This window comes from Vanessa cardui, chromosome 10 (assembly GCF_905220365.1).
Source record: "Vanessa cardui chromosome 10, ilVanCard2.1, whole genome shotgun sequence".
Taxonomy (NCBI): Eukaryota; Metazoa; Arthropoda; class Insecta; order Lepidoptera; family Nymphalidae; genus Vanessa; species Vanessa cardui.
Genome location: NC_061132.1, coordinates 13,785,215 through 13,804,876, shown reverse-complemented (window position 1 = coordinate 13,804,876; position 19,662 = coordinate 13,785,215). Strand labels below are relative to the sequence as shown.

The 19,662-nt window shown below is 36.5% G+C and overlaps 1 protein-coding gene across 1 annotated transcript; it reads left to right on the top strand.

The window, feature by feature from the left end:
• Nucleotides 1-662: 662 nt before the first annotated feature.
• Nucleotides 663-19,460, top strand: LOC124533022. The gene is made up of 12 exons (XM_047108184.1): nucleotides 663-761; nucleotides 1,383-1,657; nucleotides 3,430-3,607; nucleotides 6,104-6,300; nucleotides 6,995-7,133; nucleotides 7,210-7,337; nucleotides 8,106-8,349; nucleotides 13,481-13,897; nucleotides 15,034-15,173; nucleotides 15,601-15,742; nucleotides 17,041-17,174; nucleotides 19,305-19,460. Exons 1-12 carry the CDS (start codon nucleotides 677-679, stop codon nucleotides 19,419-19,421), a joined length of 2,196 nt encoding a protein of 731 aa, XP_046964140.1. The 5' UTR covers nucleotides 663-676; the 3' UTR covers nucleotides 19,422-19,460.
• The last annotated feature ends 202 nt before the right edge of the window (nucleotides 19,461-19,662 follow it).

The window sequence follows — 19,662 nt, the reverse complement described above, 5'->3', positions numbered from 1 at the left end:
CTGTGGTCGTCTCCAAGTAGGTACACGACAAAAGAGGTTGCAAGTTCAAAACCTTCGAACTCATAATTGATTCGTCGATTGGATCATTAACTTTTATCATGATTTTTATATTTCGTTCCGATGTGTATGTAGCTTATATTAATAATAATAAATTGGAGACATGACAATAGCTTCGAAATATTCTATTACCATACATTATTAAATATAACTTATTTAATAAAATGTTAAATTGTATAAATACTAAAATACAATTTTAAAACTTTCTATTTAGAACATGAAGCCTCATTTTAAACATAAAATGCATGTATTAGGAGCCTTCACATTACATACATAGACTACAGAAGTAGAACTATTAATAATAATAATATACTAATTACTTTTATGATATACTTAATTAATAGATTAACAAATTAATCGTATCTGACCGAACCTTAAGCTACGTCTTCGTCTAACTTTAGTCAAAATAAAACACCATGTTGAAAAAATATTGCAGTATTCTTGCATATTTCTGTTACAAAATGTTTTTACTTTATGCAACAATAACTAACAATAAATTTTATGTGATTGCAATAAAATAAATATAACTCTTATTCTCTACATGAAATTGAATTCTAAATTTAAACTTTGCAGTTAAATATATGTTTCATAACATATATTTCATACATATACAATTTCGATGGACTTCAAAATAACCATTTTGACGTACACTTTTTGTTTTTTATATGTTAAATGTATTATTCCATCTTTAAGTGTTCGAAAACGTGAGTCCATTAAATTTATTTTTAGATAAGTTCCAGCTATAATTATTTTAAAAAATAAAATATAAATTATTATATATGCATGTAATTATACTGTTGAAAAGACATCTTCATTTGGTATTATTTTTAATTTTTTGTTAAAAAAAATATCCGAACACGTATTGCAGCGGAAATTAATAGATTTAATCTCAGAGCACACGATAAAATTTATCAAAATTGGTCCAGCGGTTAAAAATGAGTCCAGTAATATACGCAACAACAACAACAACAGCCTGTAAATTCCCACTGCTGGGGTAAAGGCCTCCTCTCCCTTTGAGGAGAAGGTATGGAACATATTCCACCACGCTGTTCCAATCCGGGTTGGTGGAATACACATGTGGCAGAATTTCAATGAAATTTGTCACATGCAGGTTTCCTCACGATGTTTTCCTTCACCGATGAGCACGAGATGAATTATAAAGACAAATTAAGCACATGAATCAGCGGTGCTTGCCTGGGTTTGAACCCGCAATCTTCGGTTAAGATGCACGCTTTCTAACCACTGGGCCATCTCGACTCTCATAATTTACATATCGTAATATACACACATATACAAAATTAATTATATACTTTTTTATTTATTAGTGGATGATAAAATTATTGAAAGAAAACGACAAGACACTTTAGAAATATGTCGTATTTTCAATGAAGAAAACAAAGGTAACTTAATTACCAATAATACGAATAACATAAAAATAAGAAGCAAGAGAGATATAGACAATAATGAAATTAGCAATCCGATAAAACAAGATGTTGGTAAAGTAGAGAAAATCGTTGACAAGCTATACGATGAGCTGGAACCGAATGGCAAACCAGTAAAATATCGACGAAGAAATACAACTGATGTTACCAAAACGAAGGTAATAATTGAGTTTTTATAATAAGGTAGTACGACACAACTTAGATGTAGCATCGGCAAAATTCGTAAAACCGATCACATCCGAATTAAGTACGCTATCTCAAATTATAAATATTTATTTCTCATGTGAATATGCTCTTTACAGAAATGTAATAACTTGTAATATCATATGACCTGATATATTCGTCAATATGACACGTCGACATAATTGACGCGAGAATCTATAGCAATGAATAGCGTCGAATGGCGCGATAGGGAGCTGTTTCTATTAGTTGTGTGAATCGCCAGTAATTGATTTAATTGCATTTTCCGATACTACATCTAAGTTGTGTCGTAGTATGAGTTTGGAAGTCTCTTTGAGATTAGTTAGTTGTTAAGCTATGACTTTTGTAATATTTGTCAATTGACTTGTATATATAAACTTGAATGACGTACAGCGCCACTGCACCACCAACCTGGAGAACTACAAATTGACATGACTTCACTCAGACATAAATCCACAAAACTATTACAACCACTGTATATCGATGAGGGTTATTGAGATGAGATGAGGGATTGAAAAAGAAACTTGGTGGTAGGGCTTTGTGCAAGCCCGCCTGGGTTGGTACCACCCACTCATCAGATGTTCTACAGCTAAACAACAGTACGCACTATTGTTGTGTTTGAGTGAGTCAGTGTAACTACAGGCACAAGGGACATAGCATCTTAGTTCCCAAGGTTGGTGGCGCATTGACGATGTAAGGAATAGTTAATATTTCTTACAGCGTCATTGTCTATGGGTGATGGTGACCACTTACCATCAGGTTTTCCCTATGCTCGTCCGCCAACCTCTTCCATAAAAGAAGAGAACAATGCTATAATACTCGTATGTAAAATTGACGTAAATCTGTATACAAATAAACCAAAAGAAAACAGTTCAAAATCTTTCCTATTGTCTTATTTTAGCCATTGTCGAGTATTAGTGTTATCAATAAAAAAAGAGTATGAAATAAATGTTCGTACGATAAAAAATTATGTGATTGTATTTTCGTCGATTTTTATCAATGTAGCTATGTAGCCATTGAGATATCTCATCTGAAACATTAAACCGAAAACCATTAAATGAAGTGAACCCACATGTAGGAGTTTTTGGTACCCACGTTTTTCGATAGACCAAATTCGATATAAAGAATTTCAATAAGGACCCTCTCCTACATGATATTAATCCTAAGCGGATCCTCTCAATTCCTTTTCAAGTCATTAATTTTCTAAAAATTTAGTCATAAAGAGAAGCATGAGGACCGAATTCGATATTTTTAACTCCAAATATGAAGATCTTCCATAGGAACATTCATCCCCAATTGAATACTTATAATATTTAAAAATGTTAACGTGACTCTACTTTCTACTGTGTACTCATAAGCACAAGAAATAGAGTTTGATTAAAGCGTTTGGGCTTAATATTAAATAGGTGTATTTCTCTATTTCTAAGAAATATCGTAAATCACGATTCTATGTAAATTTTTATTCATTACTGACCTCCTTGAAGTAAATTTTCAAAAATCATGTGAAAATGATCTGCTGTTTTCCATAATTCTAACTTTCAAAATTCCAAATAAATTCTTATATTGAGTTCATCTTCGGAAATGCATTTTGAAAAATCCTTACTTGGTACTCATCCACTTTTCATAAATAATTCCTGTACATAATTTCATCCTGTTTGACCCACCAAACATGCTCAGATTGCTCAAATTAATTATTTTTAGTTTAATTTGATTATTTAACTGTTCGTAGAATAAAACCGAAAATGTATATCGAAGATTCAACTTTGCACCGGCTCAACTCTTTGGACCTTTGCCTCCAGAAGAAAAAAAAAGCAATAGACCCTTAACGTCACCATCTGTTCAGATACCATGGATTAAGAAATGGAAATATGGCATTGTGCCGTTTTTTATCGACCCAAACACTTATGGTAGGTTACAATACAATCATTGTATTGAAGAATGTGACGTTTAAAACATCTCCTTTATATTATTACGTTAAAGGAAAGGAAGAAAAGCTTAACCGCCAAAATGTTAGTATCGAAAAATGAGATTAAACGCTCTTACTTTAAATCTTATTTACAAATTTGGTGGTTGTGTGTTTCTTCTTTTCCACTGACGATTTGTTTATGACGCTGTCGGTAACGAGTCTAGTGAATAGAACACATGATTCTTAACCGAATAATGCGTAGTCACTGATAAGAACAATATCGTAAGGTAACCTGCAGGCGTCGGATGAAAATTTAACATAAGAAAATATACATGTGTCCTTATACCAACAGTGGAACATGTTACAGGCTGTAACTTTAAAATGTCGATAGAAGTTAGAATTGCATATTATCACACCCATACTTAGATCGTGTACTGATAGTAAACAAGCTTAAAATACTTTTAACGATTAAAAAAACTATATATATTTAATTTAATTTTTTAACTATATATATTTAATTTATTATAATTTGGTCCTGTGACGGTTTCATTTCTTGTTATTATTACAATTCTGCTTAATAACAACAGGAATCTTTTTTATTGCTGCTTTCAGCCGCAATGAACGTTTTGATAAGGTGCGCATGCTTAGTGCCGTAAAATGATTTAGGTTAAAAGAGAAATGATGAATAAATAGCGGCACAAGAGTTGTGGCTATACACACATACATGTAATGTTTTGTTTACAGACGGAAACACAAATTGGTTGTATTTGTATGTAATGACGGCAAAAAGGTGTTATCATTAATTAATATCAATTTAGTACTTTTTTATGGTATAGGTTGGTGGACGAGCATATGGGCCACCTGATGGTAAGTGGTCACCATTACCCATAGACAATGACGCTGTAAGAAACATTAAGTATTCCTTAAATCGTCAATGCGCCACCAACCTTGGGAACTAAGATATTATGTCCCTTGTGCCTGTAGTTACACTGGCTCACTCACCCTTCTAACTAGAACACGACAATACTGAGTACTGTTATTTGGCGGTAGAATAACTGATGAGTGGGTAGTACCTACCCAGACAGGCTTGCACAAAGCCCTACCACCAAGTAAACATTACCGTATTAATATAGATTTTGTTTAAAATAAGAATATAAAGCAACGATTTTAGTAAGTCGTATTATACACTCGTATTTAGAACGTAGCCCACAAATAAACGATAGAATAGTGTAATCTTAAGACTCGATCTTACTGTCGCTCGTCAATACATATTTCACAAGATAATTAATCAACATACCTTTACATACATTTATTACTACAGAAAGCTGCAACACTGAACACGTGCAGAATAGTACGATACGTGTCAATCAAAGATCATATTACATAACGCCGAACTGACATTATAAGTAATATTATTTTATATGCGGTTTTTTAATTGTTGTTATTGTCATTTGTTGCGCATTTATACCTCAACTACTGAACCGATCATTAGAAAAAAAAATAATTCATGTTGTTAAAGGTACAAAAAACGACATGGGGTAGACTGTACAAGTTACCACTTATATTTATAGTTCTTATCTACCATAAAGACACACGAGTCATACGCGTCCCATAGCAAAGGTACGAAAAGCTTAAAAAAAAAATTAAAAGCCTGTAAATTACCCACTTCTGGGCTAAGGCCTCCTCTTCCATTAAGGAGAGGGTTCGGAACATATTCCACCACACTGTTCCAATGCGGGTTGGTGGAATGCACATGTGACAGAATTTCGTTGAAATTAGACACATGAGGGTTTCCTTACGATGTTTTCCTTCACCGCCGAGCACGGGATGAATTATATACAAAAATTAAGCACATATATATAGTGGTGCTGGGCTGGGCTTTAACCATCATCGGTTTAAATACACGCGCTCTAACCACTGGGCCATCTCAACTCCTAAAAGCTTACACTGACTGTAATTTTACTAGCAGTGCACCGTGAATTGGCCGTTATGTAAGAGTAGGGCTTCCAAACAATCATATACGACAAATATATTGTAAATTTATAACATTGTTTTAAAACGTAAAATAAAGAAAAAAACAAAAGTTGATGAACCAACCCCGCGCGCTCTAAGGTTTTGAGTTAATCTTAGATAATAGGAAATGATTGCGAGGTGGCCCATTAGTTAGAACACGTGCATCTGGGTTTGAAACCGATGATTGGAGGTTCATACCCAGGCACCACTGAATATTCATCTGCTGAATTTCAATTCATCTCTTGCTCAGCGGTGAAGGAAAACATCGTGAGGAAACTGCATGTGTCAAATTTCATAGAAATTCTGCCACATGTGTATTCCACTAATCCGCATTGGAACAGCGTTGTAGAATATTTTCCAAACCTTGTCCTCAAAGGAAGAAATGGCCTTAACCCAGCAGTGGGAAATTTACAGGCTGTTGTTGTTGTTGTAATAGGAATTACACATAAACTATTACTTAGCTTATTAAAGCTTACTGTTTCAGATTCATATTTAGCTGAAACTATTCTCAAAGCTTTTGATTATATTGAAAAGGCAACATGCATTCGTCTCCAACGACTCAGGGAGAGACCGACGGACAAGCTGTCCATGCAAAGCGTCGAATGGCTCTACATTACGAACCCATCGGGCATACGACAATGTGTTCATACCAATGAACGCAAACCAAACACTGGAGTTCAGGTAATATTTATAACTAGATTATTAATAAAACAAAGAAACATTAAGTTACTGTTTGGTGATTAGATTTTCCACTGGATCTAAAAGGCAATACATATAAATACATATTTAGTCCAATACACGGTTTCTATATGATGTTATCCTTTTAACTAAATGTATGTATACATACACAGTACATAATATTATGCTACAATGTATGTTTTTCCAATTTTTGTCTTTCTAAGTCTGAAGCGGCTGGATCGACTTTGATGAGGCTTTCCAAGGCTAATGGAGATGTAATAAGAAGTAACTTAGGCTACAACCAATGATGTTCTAGTAAACAGATATCACATTAACGAGCAAAAAGTGAAGACTAGAAAACGTCCTAATTGGGACGTTTGCCTTTAGTCGTTTTCATCATAATTATGCCAGTAATACGATATAGTACATCATAATTATGTAGTAATACGTTTTGCGTAATTAAAACATCTAGTTATTCCTTTTAATTATTGTTTTTATCAAGCTATCCTTTTTACTTGTAACGAAATTTAAAATAAACGGTCCCCGGCGCGGCACACTTTTTTCTGTTGTTTAGTAAGGGTAAAACATATCTGTTTATTAGAATATCATTGGCTACAACAATAACTTCTTTGTTAAAATCAAACGTATCAAATTCGCGGGCACATCTAGTAATTGTAATAAAACTTTACTGTTTTAGATGGTTGTATTCGGCTACGATTGCTTATCACAAGGGGAAATAGCTCACGAGGTGATGCATATTTTGGGATTTTCCCACGAACACACGCGTCCCGACAGAGATGACCACGTAACAATTATATATGAAAACATTAAACCCGGTATATTTGCTTGTTTTCTACTTTTTATGTTTCATCAAGCAAAGTACGCACTGCTGATGTCTTGTTTAATTTTTAGGTTATAAAAAATATTTTGAGATTAGGGAAGAAGATCCATTATCCAACCTCCCTTATGATTACGCGAGCGTCCTCCACTATCCGCCTAGAGCCTTCTCCAAAAATGGACAAGTAACCGTATATACTAGTGTAAGTCGATTGCATTTACTGAATTTGTTTTAGCGAAAAAGAGTAACTATTGACTTTGTGGCACGTTCTTAGATTTGATTTTGATTTGAATGATGAATATAACTTTAAAGCGTTTGTCAAAGATAAATTTTACACAAAGTTAATTCATATATTTTATAAAGATATTAATATAGGTATATATACATTAATTGATATATAAATTAAAATGACTTTTTATATATTTTGTAAACGATGAATGATTTCGACTAAGGTAAGTTCGCAGAAGAGATTGTTCCACATACATAGGTGGACACAACCGCAGTCCCATTTTCATTTACCTCAATATTAAAATCCTTTGAGACGGCTCTACGTTCGGTGACACGGAAATGTAATCATTGATAACTGAAAAATATTATATTATACCGAACGAGTGTAATATTGATACTAAATATTCTACCGATTTTTTATCTTTGCGACATCACATTTTAAACTGCTAAAATTATCAGTGTTTCCTTACTATATTATCCATGTATTATATATACAAAATTCTTCCTCTCGAATCACTTTATCTATTTAAAAAATTGCGTCAAAATCCGTTTCGTGATTGTAAAGATTTCGTGATTGTAAAGAAATTGTTTTGAACCAACTTCAAAAAGGAGGAGGTTATCAATTCGTCTGTATTTTTTTATACTATGTAATGATAATAATTAATAACTAGTTTAACTCTAATTTAGTAATATTTGAAATGCCATTAATGAATTAACATAATACATTATTCCATATTATCAGTCAGGTAACAAAATCGGGCAGAGAGATGCTTTCAGCGAACAGGATGTAGAAAAAATCGGAATGATATACGGACTTGAATGCGTCGAAAGGAATAAAGACTACTTGCGCAAAACGTGCCCGAGCGTCGGCAAAGTTAGCACAGAGGCCAAAGAGGTGCTGGAAGAAGATATTAATGAATATTTCAAAGACAGAATTTGGCCTTATGGAATTATAAATTATAAGATTAAAGATGCCTTGGAATTTAGTAAGTTATTTTTTATGCTATTGATTAGCGAACGAGAATATGGGCCACTTGATGGTAAGTGGCTACCACCGCCCATAGACAATGGCGCTGCAAGAAACATTAACCATTCCCTTCGACCTCAATGCGCCATATATGTCCCTTGTGCCTGTAATACACTGTTTGTGTACGTATACACTGGCTCACTCACCCTTCAATATACCAAGTACTACTATTTGGCGGTAGAATTTGATGAGTGGGTGGTAACTACCAAGACAGACCTAACACCAAAAAATAAAAGTTATATATCAAAACACTCTTATTATTATAAGAATTAGCTGATTTTATTCGATTGTAATAATTCAACGCAACTGTCAACACAACAATTGAACTAATGTTGTCTTAAATTTTCGCGATGATTACACATTTAAATAAAACTATTTATAACGGATGAATAATTCTTCAAATAGACAAATGTCATCTTAGTCTGCCCGTGACCACGAATACTGCAAAGTGCTCGAAACGTCGGGATGTTTAAAAATAATTAATATACGCGATTCATCCGTTATAAATAGTTTTATTTAAACAACAATTGAACACAAAAATTGGCTTATTTTGAGGATGTCATGCTTAATTTGGCAATATAATATAATCTCGTATTTGTAGCGGAATGGTAATGCTAAGCAGAAAAAATGTAGTGTTTTGACTGTTACTTACCACACAATTACTTACCATAAAAATACATATTAGTAGACGTTGTGCAGTCTCTGGATATCACCCACTCATCAGAGTTTCTATACAGTATTGTTGTGTTCCGGTTTGGAGGGTGAGTGAGTCAGTGTAACCTGATTAGTTCCCAATTCCCAATGTTGCCATGCCAATATCTACGGATCTTGGTGTCCACTTTCTATCAGTTGACTAATAATAAAGTCTACCCATTTGGAATAAAACTAGTTATAATAAAAAATAAAAAATAAATAGTGGTCTGTCTACCCGTGACCACGAACGCTGTAAAGTGGTCGAAACGTCGGGATGTCAAAATATTAATATACGCGATTCAAATCCGTTATAACTAGTTTTATTCCAATGTGTCATAATCGCGAAAATTTAAGACAACATTATGTCTACCTATTTGTTTTTTTTTTATTATTTCATTTTTTTTTATTTATTTATTTTTACTCATATTATATTACATTTTTAAATATAAAATACAAACATATGTATAAAATATATTTAAAAATATAAAATACAGAGGCCAACCAGTGACGGGAACAGGGTCTAAGCCACCGGTGGTCAGGGCTCCAAAGAGAGGAACTTCCTCACAATACGCGCCGTGCCGAGGAGTACTGCCTTCTGCATCAGGCCCTTGACCCAGCTGTCTAACGAGAGTCTCTTAAGATGTTGGTCGAGGCTCTTGGCCATTATTCCATTCGCTGAAACAACTATCGGCACAATAACTGCTGTATCCACATCCCACATGTCGACAACCTCGTGAGCTAAGTCAAGATATTTTATTTGTTTATCCTTCTCAGCTTTCACGAGATTCTCATCATGAGGGATGGTGATGTCAACAATTATCGTGCGGCGCTCTGACCGATCTATCACCACTATATCAGGCTTGTTGGCGACAACAGTCCTGTCAGTGATTATAGATCGGTCCCAGTACAGTGTGATATGACCATTCTCGAGAACTGGGTCGGGCACATACTTGTAGTATGGTACCTCTGATACCACAAGACCGTACCGAAGTGCAAGTTGTTGATGGATAATCTTGGCCACTTGATTATGTCTGTGCAAATACTCTCCGTTAGCAAGACGAGAACAACCGGAAATAATATGTCTAAGGGATTCGCCCGGAGTGTGACACGCCCGACATATGTCCACCGTGCCATCCCTCACAATATACCTCCGGTAATTGTTCGTCATGATAACTTCATCCATAATCGCACAGACAAAACCTTCGGTTTCACCAAATAGGTTACCGAACCGTAGCCAAGATACGGACGCCATAAAGTCCACATCGGGTCCATGAAGGACCCGATAGAAGCGTCCGTGTAACTCCTTGCTCTTCCATACCTCCTTGCGGTTCTCAGTACTTAATACTACAGGTTTGTGCCAGTTCTCTTTGCCTAAAGAGAGCGGAGTTAGTCCCTTGTCCATTGTAACTACATCTCGGTGCATATCCAAGTCAGTGTGGAGAAAATACTCCCTGAGTTTGTATACCTCACGGTTATGTAGGGTCTTGGCATTTAAAAAGCCACGGCCACCACATCTCCGTGGGATGTACAATCTCATCACCGAAGACCGAGGATGATGCATTCGATATGCAGTCAGCAGGACACGAACTTTCCTATCCAAGGCGTCTAGTTCTTTTTGAGTCCACTTGAGTATGCCGAAAGAGTACATCAAGACCGGCATGACCCAACCATTGAAGGCGCGAACCTTATTGCCACCTGATAAAAGACTTTTGAGTACCTTTTTCAGGCGACCAAAGAAACGCTCCCGCAATGATTGTTTCATGTCGGTCACATTGATGCCTAACGCTTCCGACATACCCAAGTATTTGTATGATTCGTTTGCGGACAGTGACTTAAAGTTTATGGAATCTGAAAGTTGTAATCCGTCAGATTCCATAATCTCTCCTCGCTTTACATGCATAACCGCGCATTTGTCAACTCCAAATTCCATTCTAATAGAATTACTAAAAGTTTCTGTTACCTTTAGTAACTCCATTAGTTGTGAATCTGAAGGTGCAAAGAGCTTTAAGTCATCCATGTAAAGTAGGTGGGATATTACTTTACCTCCTCTCCGCAAACGATAGCCTAGCCTTGAACTCTCCAAGAGAGTACTTAGGGGGTTCAAGGCTAAACAAAACCACAATGGACTCAAACTATCGCCCTGGAATATTCCCCGCTCAATCCTTATCGGTTCGTCATTACCATGAATCGTTCGGCATCCTGGATAGCGAAGGACTGTCCGCCATTGCCCCATACATGATCTCAAGAAACTGCATAGAGTTGTATCTAATTTATACAACTCCAGCACCCTCAAGAGCCATGTATGCGGCACGGAATCATAGGCCTTCTTGTAATCTATCCAGCATGTCGACAGACTCTTTCGAGAACGACGAACCTGTTGGCTAATGGTCATATCAATGAGGAGTAGCTCCTTAGTGCCTCGTGATCCACCCCTACATCCATTCTGAGAGACAGACAAAATACTATTATTCTGTATGTGACTATTAATCTTATCTCTCAGAATGGCGGTAAGGAGCTTATAGACCGTCGGTAAACAAGTAATCGGTCTATAATTTTTAGGATCTGTTGCACTACCTGACTTATGGAGCAGGTGGGTGACTCCGGTGGTAAGGAACTGTGGTAGCGACCCAGACTCTAGAGCTGACTGGAACTGGGATGCCAAGCATTCATGCGAGCTGCGCAGCCATTTTAGCCAGAAGTTATGCAGCCCGTCCGGTCCCGGAGACTTCCAGTTGGCAACGGATCGAACTGCAGCAGCTACATCTTCAGAAGCAATGGAAATTTTTCCCATCACTTCCAAAGGCTCGCACGCTTGCCTGACCTCCAGCATCCAATCACCTTCAATGTGGTCGACGGGCACCGACCAGATGTTGCGCCAAAATGTATTCGTGGCATCATCATCTGGGCGGCACCCATCGCTCACATCCTGGTCGAGTCGCTCCCACGTTCTGTACACCCACCTTTGATCGCTCTGGAATTTGCGATTCAAGTGATAACGGTCCACTCGCCGCCTGTACCGACGGATGCGGCTTGCCCATGCATAAACTTTTTGTTTTAGGAAGTCAATTCGCTCCACGACATGGGATGGATATTCTTGCGGACTGATACCAGTTCCCAAGAACGCCCGCCCCACGAAACGCATTACACGTGGACGCGTATTCCCTTCCTTAAAACAATATAGTTTTCCAATGAGCACTCTGGTCTCATTAATACGTTTCTCAATCCTGCTCTGCCAGGCCGGTGCAACAGCCTTTGGTCGTGTAGCACGTTCGGTGTCTTCAAATGTAACACCAGCTACACGACATGCTGCAACAGCCGCACAAAACAGAATTGAGTGCGTATCCTCGAGATTTTCACTGCTCTCAAAATAATCTGCGAGCATTGAATCCAGAGTGCACACTAGGTCCCTATTCCGTTTAGTCATGGGCAAACGTGGCAAACGTGGCCTAAGCTCAGCGGGAGTGTTACGATACTCCCGAATCGCATCCCCCAGTGCGCTCCTCAAATGATCACTGTACTTACTTTTTGTAATAGCCATGTCACCACCACCCTCATCATCATGTTCTGGGCCCTGTGGTATTGCAGGAAGTGGTTCCTCAACCACGGGCGTTGACGGGCCAGAAGTGACACCGCTATTACATGTTTCCGAGCGAATCCGATCAAGTACGGTGTCACTCAGCCTGTTGTTACGCAGAATGACTCGCACCTGATCCGACAGTCGTTGAGCCGAGACGTTGACAGCTGGTTCAAGCGCCTGAAACAGAGAGAGCATCCTAACACGGTACGCAGTGAGGTTAGTTCCCCCCTTTGTAGCCCCATAGTATGCGCGCATGACATTTTCATTAATGGGTTGTGTCCATCGCATGCGCTGCACACCACCACCGGAAGCGGGGACCCTGTTCGAGACCGGTTGGCCTCTGGCTCCCAAGCCCGTCGGTGGCCGGCGTCTCCCCGCTCGACGTACAGGTGTTGGCGACGTCGGCGGGGAGAAATACTCGTCGCTCGAGCTCGACGCAGCTGCAGACACCAGACTACTTCCTTGTGCGGGGTCCTGTGCCTGCGAGGCGGAGCTGAGCGGCGGGTCCGGGGATGGATTGTTGTGCGCTTGTTGTCTGGCTCTTGTCAACATGATCTTAGATTTTTACATTATTTATTGTGTTTTGACACTGTCATTTTGATTTTCTGCATATTGTAGTTATATATTTGTTCATACTGTTATATACGCATATTTTATTACTGTTTTATTTTATATACTGTCTGTATTTTACTTTTTTAGGTTTAAAAATTAGATTTAGATTATTTTAAATAAATTTCTTTGAATAATTCTTTGACAGCTCAATTTTTTGCATGTTGACGTATTCGTTGGTTGCCAGTTATTTCATTTATTTTTATTTTAGCGGCCGAGGAAAGGGAAAACATAAAGGCCGTGCTTAATCACATCGAGAAGGAGACTTGCATTGAATTCAGAGATATAACCGATGAAGATAAACGTGATAACAAAAATGAAAACGATAACATCGATGAACCTGAAGAAGACACCGCACTGACAGTTATGAAAACAGAAGTCAATCAGACTGATGAAGCATCTTCAGAAAAGAACACAACTGAATCTGTTGATGATGTCACACCCAACCCTAATGAATACAAACTCACACTTACCGTAACTAACATGAGCGAACTTGAGCCATTAACAAAAGAAGGCGATACAAATAATGACACGAATAATATACAAGTCTTAAGACATAAAATAAAGACTAAAAAACTGAAAGATCAAGGCCATTCTAAGATAAAGCATCTGAGGAAATCAAAGAAAGGTAAACTGTTCTGGTGAAGTATTATCTAAGGATTCTTGCATGAAATTATCAATTAGATACATAGCAGCCATTTTGTTTTTTGTTAATGTCTAAATGAAAGGCAATTCTTAAAACAATGCCATGTAACAATTGACAAAAATCAATATCAGTCACTAGTTTTTAAATTTGTGTAATAGTCTACGTAATATTTTGAATAGCTTGTATTGGCCATAATTTAAATATCTGTTGAGTATGTTTCATTATCTTTTTAATTACATAATTAAGTCTTTCCTATATCTCAGTTAATATAACATAAGTATTTATTATTAAATATACTTTTAATGTTAATTATATTCTATTAGCGGCGCCATCTTCGCACGGGTGCAATACCGATACTAAATATACTACAGAATTTGTAGGACATCACATTACAAACTTCTAATATTTTATCAATGTTTCTTTACTATATTGTCCGTGTATTATATACAAGAAGTTTCTTCTCGAATGACTCTATCTATTAAAAAAAACGCATCAAAATCCGTTGCGTAGTTTTAGAGATTTAAACAATCATAGGGACACAGGAACAGAGAAAGCGACTTTGTTTTGTACTATGCAGTGAGATTGAAATAAAATTAGCTATGACGGATTTGAATCGCATATATTAATTATTTTTAACATCCCGACGTTTCGAGCACTTTACAGCGTTCGTGGTACAGGTAGACTCAGTCTACCCGTGACCTAGTCTAAAATAATTAATAAACGCGATTCAAATCCGTTATAGCTAGTTTAATTTCAATGTGTAATCGCGAAAATTTAAGACAACATTATATGTAGTGAGATGTTTAGTCACTAAATATTATAAAACAAAGTCGCTTTCTATATCCCTATATCTTTAAAATTACGCAACGGATTTTGATGATGTTTTTTTAATAGATAGTGCGAATCAAGGGGAAGGTTTGTGTATATAATACATGAACAATATAGTAAAGAAACACTGATAATTTTAGAAGTTTGCAATGTGATGTCGTTAATAAGCAAATTCTGTAGTATATTAAGTATCAGTATTGCACCCGTGCGAAGCCGGGGTTTGTCGCTAGTATATTATATAATATTAATGAAATTGAATTGAGTAATCATCAATTTATTTAACTTCTCAGAAACTGAAAAATATGGAAGTAAGAAGGTTAGGATTCCAATCTCACCTCAGAGACGGCACGCGGTCAACGTCATCGTGCTAAAGCGTTCTTCGGAGCCCGGGTGTAAATGTCCACCGGCTGGAAGACCAAACGGAGATCGAGTAATTAAAAACTTTAATATTGAATAATAAGATCAAATATTTCCTTTTCAAACACTATTTATGTCTATAATAGTAACTCGCGTTTTAGAGTCGAGATGGCCCAGTGGTTAGAACGCATGATTGCTGTTTCAAACCCAGGCAAGCACCGCTTATTCATGTGCTTAATTCGTCTTTATAATTCATCTCGTGCTCAGCGGTGAAGGAAAACATCGTGAGGAAACCGGAATGTGATAAATTTCATAGAAATTCTACCACATGTGCATTCCACCAACCCACATTGGAACAGCGTGGTGGAATTTATTCCAATCCTTCTCCTCAAAGGGAGAGGAGGCCTTTAGCCCAGCAGTGGGAATTTACAGGCTGTTGTTGTTGTACCACTGGGCCATCTCGACTTCATGGCGTATATAATCGTAGTGACCTCTTGCAGATTTTAACAATTCATTCGGATTGTTTCAACTCCGTTAATGACTTACTGCACGTGTTTGTCCACGTGCTGGGACTGGACCACCAGCACAACATGCACGACCGGGATACATATTTGCACGTCTTGTGGGATAATCTTACCCCAGGTATTTTTTTTAAAAGAATACTAGTAATATCCCAAATTAATTATTGGCGTATATGGGTATGACTTTTATTTTATTTGATGGTAGGGCTATGTGCAAGCCCGTCTGGGTAGGTACCACCCACTCACCAGTAATTCTACCGCCAAATAACAGTACTCAGTATTGTTGTGTTCCGGTTTGAACGGTGAGTAAGCCAGTGTAACTACAGGCACAAGGGACATAACATCTTAGTTCCCAAGGCTGGTGGCACATTGACAATGTAAGGAATAGTTAATATTTCTTAAAGCGTCTTTAAACTTTGTCTTGGGTCTGGATGTTTGTGGTACCGTCGCTACTTCTGATTTTCTACAGCACAAGTGTTAGCTACTTATATTGGGATCAGAATAATGTATGTGATGTTGTCCAATATTTATTTATTATTTATTTAATTAAGGAATTACTTATGTTAGAAGTGAGAAAACGGTAACGGTAACTGTAAAGAATCGATTCTGCGACTTAAAAATTAAATATTAACTTACAAGAATATACAATGCGAGTACTTACTTGAGGAAGTTTATTAATAACTAAGAACTATTATGCAAATGAGTATGTCATGACAGCTTAAAGATATTGTATGCTTTAATTGTTTGTAAACTATGTTATATAATCGTCACATATATTGTGTAACAAAATGGTAATTAATAAGTATTATAATGTCTATATAATATTATAATATCTACTGTTTTATAGATATTAATTATAATTGTTCAATTGTTATTTTCGTTGTTTGATGAAATTTGTTCTCACATTAAGCACGGCATTGAACAATACGAAAAATTCCAAAAATATAATTAATTGGATTGTTAAATGTAATGGCGTTATTTTTAAATATATCTCATACAGTCATTACTTTAATAATTGAAATTAAATAAACAAATCATTCTCATATTTCGTCTTCGTAGGATTAACAATTAATTTACAAGTCAAAGTACGAATGCTGGTTTTCCTTGGAGTAATTCAGTAAAAAATGAGATTAAAGTAGCCTATACAGTAACGTATGGATTCCTGGACGAACCAGGAAGTCGCCCGCGCCGCATGCGACAACTACCGGCCCGTTACGGGAACGGGACGTTAGAGTAGTCGGGTCGGGACGCGCGTAAGAAAACTATGGCGTCCGCTTTAGTTTTATCTCATAATCTCATTTGTTTTTGTTAAATTATTGATTACTTAATCATCATTCAAATCGTTATTATTATTTACACGTCCGCTATATCTATAACATAGTGTTGTGACCGATAAAAAAATTTAAAAATTGTCAACAGAAATAAAACAAGAGATGGAAGAAAAGCTGCCTCCCGCTGCGTCCGCAGGCTTCCCTTACGACTACCAAAGCGTCATGCACTACCCGTGGCTGCAGATAAAGGACGGCGTTACTAACATAATGTATCCGATTTGGGTTAGTTTTATTTATATACAACAAGAATATTAGATTCACGTATTGTACGACACAACTTAGATGTAGCATCGGCAAAATTCGTAAAACCGATCACATCCGAATTAAGTGCGCTGTCCCAAATTATCAATATTTATTTCTTATGTGAGTATGATCTTTACACAAACGTAATAAATTGTAATATGATATGAACTAACATATTTGTCAATTTGACACGTCGATTTGCTTTCTCGGGTTGAACTGACGCGAGAATCTATAGCGACGAATAGCGCCAAATGGCGCGATAGGGAACTATTTCTATTGGTTGTGCAAATCGGCAGTAATGGGTTTTATTGAATTTGCTGATGGTACATCTAAGTTGTGTCGTACTATACAACTTAATTGGAACTGCGAAATGCATCTATTTCCATGATAAAAAAATCATTAAAACTCACTGCATCTTCTGGTTTAAAGTACAGAGGACTTCCGATAATCCTTCACCCCTGTAGTCCGACATATCTATTATCATTGAGCTAATATTATTACGAAAATTATTGTTTTAGCCCTGCAGCGCACTTTAGTTTTAACTCTAAACAAAATGGACAATAATTTTGCTTCGGATAGCTCCTCTAGTACGTAGTACATTATAACTAAAATTTTTTTGCCAATCTTCGGTTATGAAGATAACGCATTAAGCAGGTTACAACCTGTAAGCCACCATTATTGTGCTCGTTGTTTTTGTATTGATTATGATCGCCTAGTTTGAATTAGACAACTTGTGATAGCTATCACTTCTTTATACTTCAGAATATAACATATAATCTTATCATTGTATATGTATTTTGTCGGATTACTAAGTACTCTTTTGTAAAAAAAAAATCCGCTTACTCTTAGGCAGTAGGGTACTCTATAATCCGACAATTTCGATAGTCGGATACTGCCCTGCAAAACGTTTTTCAGATTACCGGGCTCCACTGTATATTGGTTTACTTTTTTGTTCAGTATCAGCATAGATTGCTAGGAATATGAGTACCGAGTGTCATAAATCGCTGCGCTTAAACTAAACTTAGCCGTAAATATAACCTACATATATATTACTATGAGACTTACCTCTAAATACAATGACACATTAACCATACACTACTACCTAAACATTATGTTAATTTAATTAATCGAATAAAAAATCAATAAGAACCTACTGGTCCTCCCCCCCTCCCTTCCTCAGAAATAGTTCAATGTCTCAAATTAACAATAAAAATTAAAGGACATGCATCAAAACAACGCATCAACGTCAACAGTAATTTAACAGAGAGTTGAAATGCTTTCTCACCGTGCAGTACTTCTGATACTTAATGTAAAGATACTTTTCTTGAATCAGTTTCTGCATTATTTTCTCGGTAGATTATACATTCCAGGGCAGTGGTAGCTTCACATTTAATACAATGCTGTACATCACAAGGCTAAGGATTCAAAAGTCATTTTGAGCCAAGGATCGATTGGATCAAATTTGTATTTGATAAAAACAAAGTAGAAGGCTCGTCTTGATGATCAATCAACCTACATGATACCCCAAACGTCCCACGTCCCGAATATTATCAATGCGCATTGTAACTAACGAAGGTCGGAGTCATTATTAAATTATTATTATTAGACAAACGCCCAAATAGCCATATCGTCTTTCACACAACCCATCCATCGTTTCCTCGGTCGTCCTCTACCTCTATATATATATATATATATATATATATATATATATATATATATATATATATATATATATATATATATATATATATATATATATATATATATATATATAGCATGGATGTGGATGGATGTATCCATCCAAATCCATGCTCAAGGCCTTCCTCACAATGTGTTCCTCCTTCCTCCGCATTACATGCCCATACCATGATAGACGCCTTCCACATAACTTCTCGGCTATCGGTGTCACTTTCAAACTTCCTCTTATGTACTCATTCCTTACTCCATCCATTCGCGTAACACCACACATTCCTCTCAGCATTCTCATCTCCGCAACATGCAATTGTCTTTCAGTCATCCCTTTTGTAGCCAAAAAAAAACAAGCATTACTCTAAATTTAGATTTAAGAAGATACATTGAACTTCTTTTAAAATTGATTTTATTATTCAGAACGACGGCTGGGCCATGGGGCACTGGCAGGGACTCAGCTGGACAGACGTACAGAAGCTGGACGTCATTTATAGAGAACAATGCGAGAACCGAAGACGAGAAATGCGAAGCGAGTGAAAATTGTTCACAACGTGTTCAAAAATAAATAAGACCGTATTGTAATTTGTATTTATTTCAAAACTAGCAGCCCATTCCGGGTTCGCACGGATAGACATAAGTTTCTTTTTTATGCTTTTCCTTTTATTTATATATATGTGTGTTGTCATTTGTTATGTTTAACAATCGTTCTATTTCAATTTATTTACATAAAAACCGTAATAAATCATATATATAATCCTTGCGAAAGCGCATGATAATC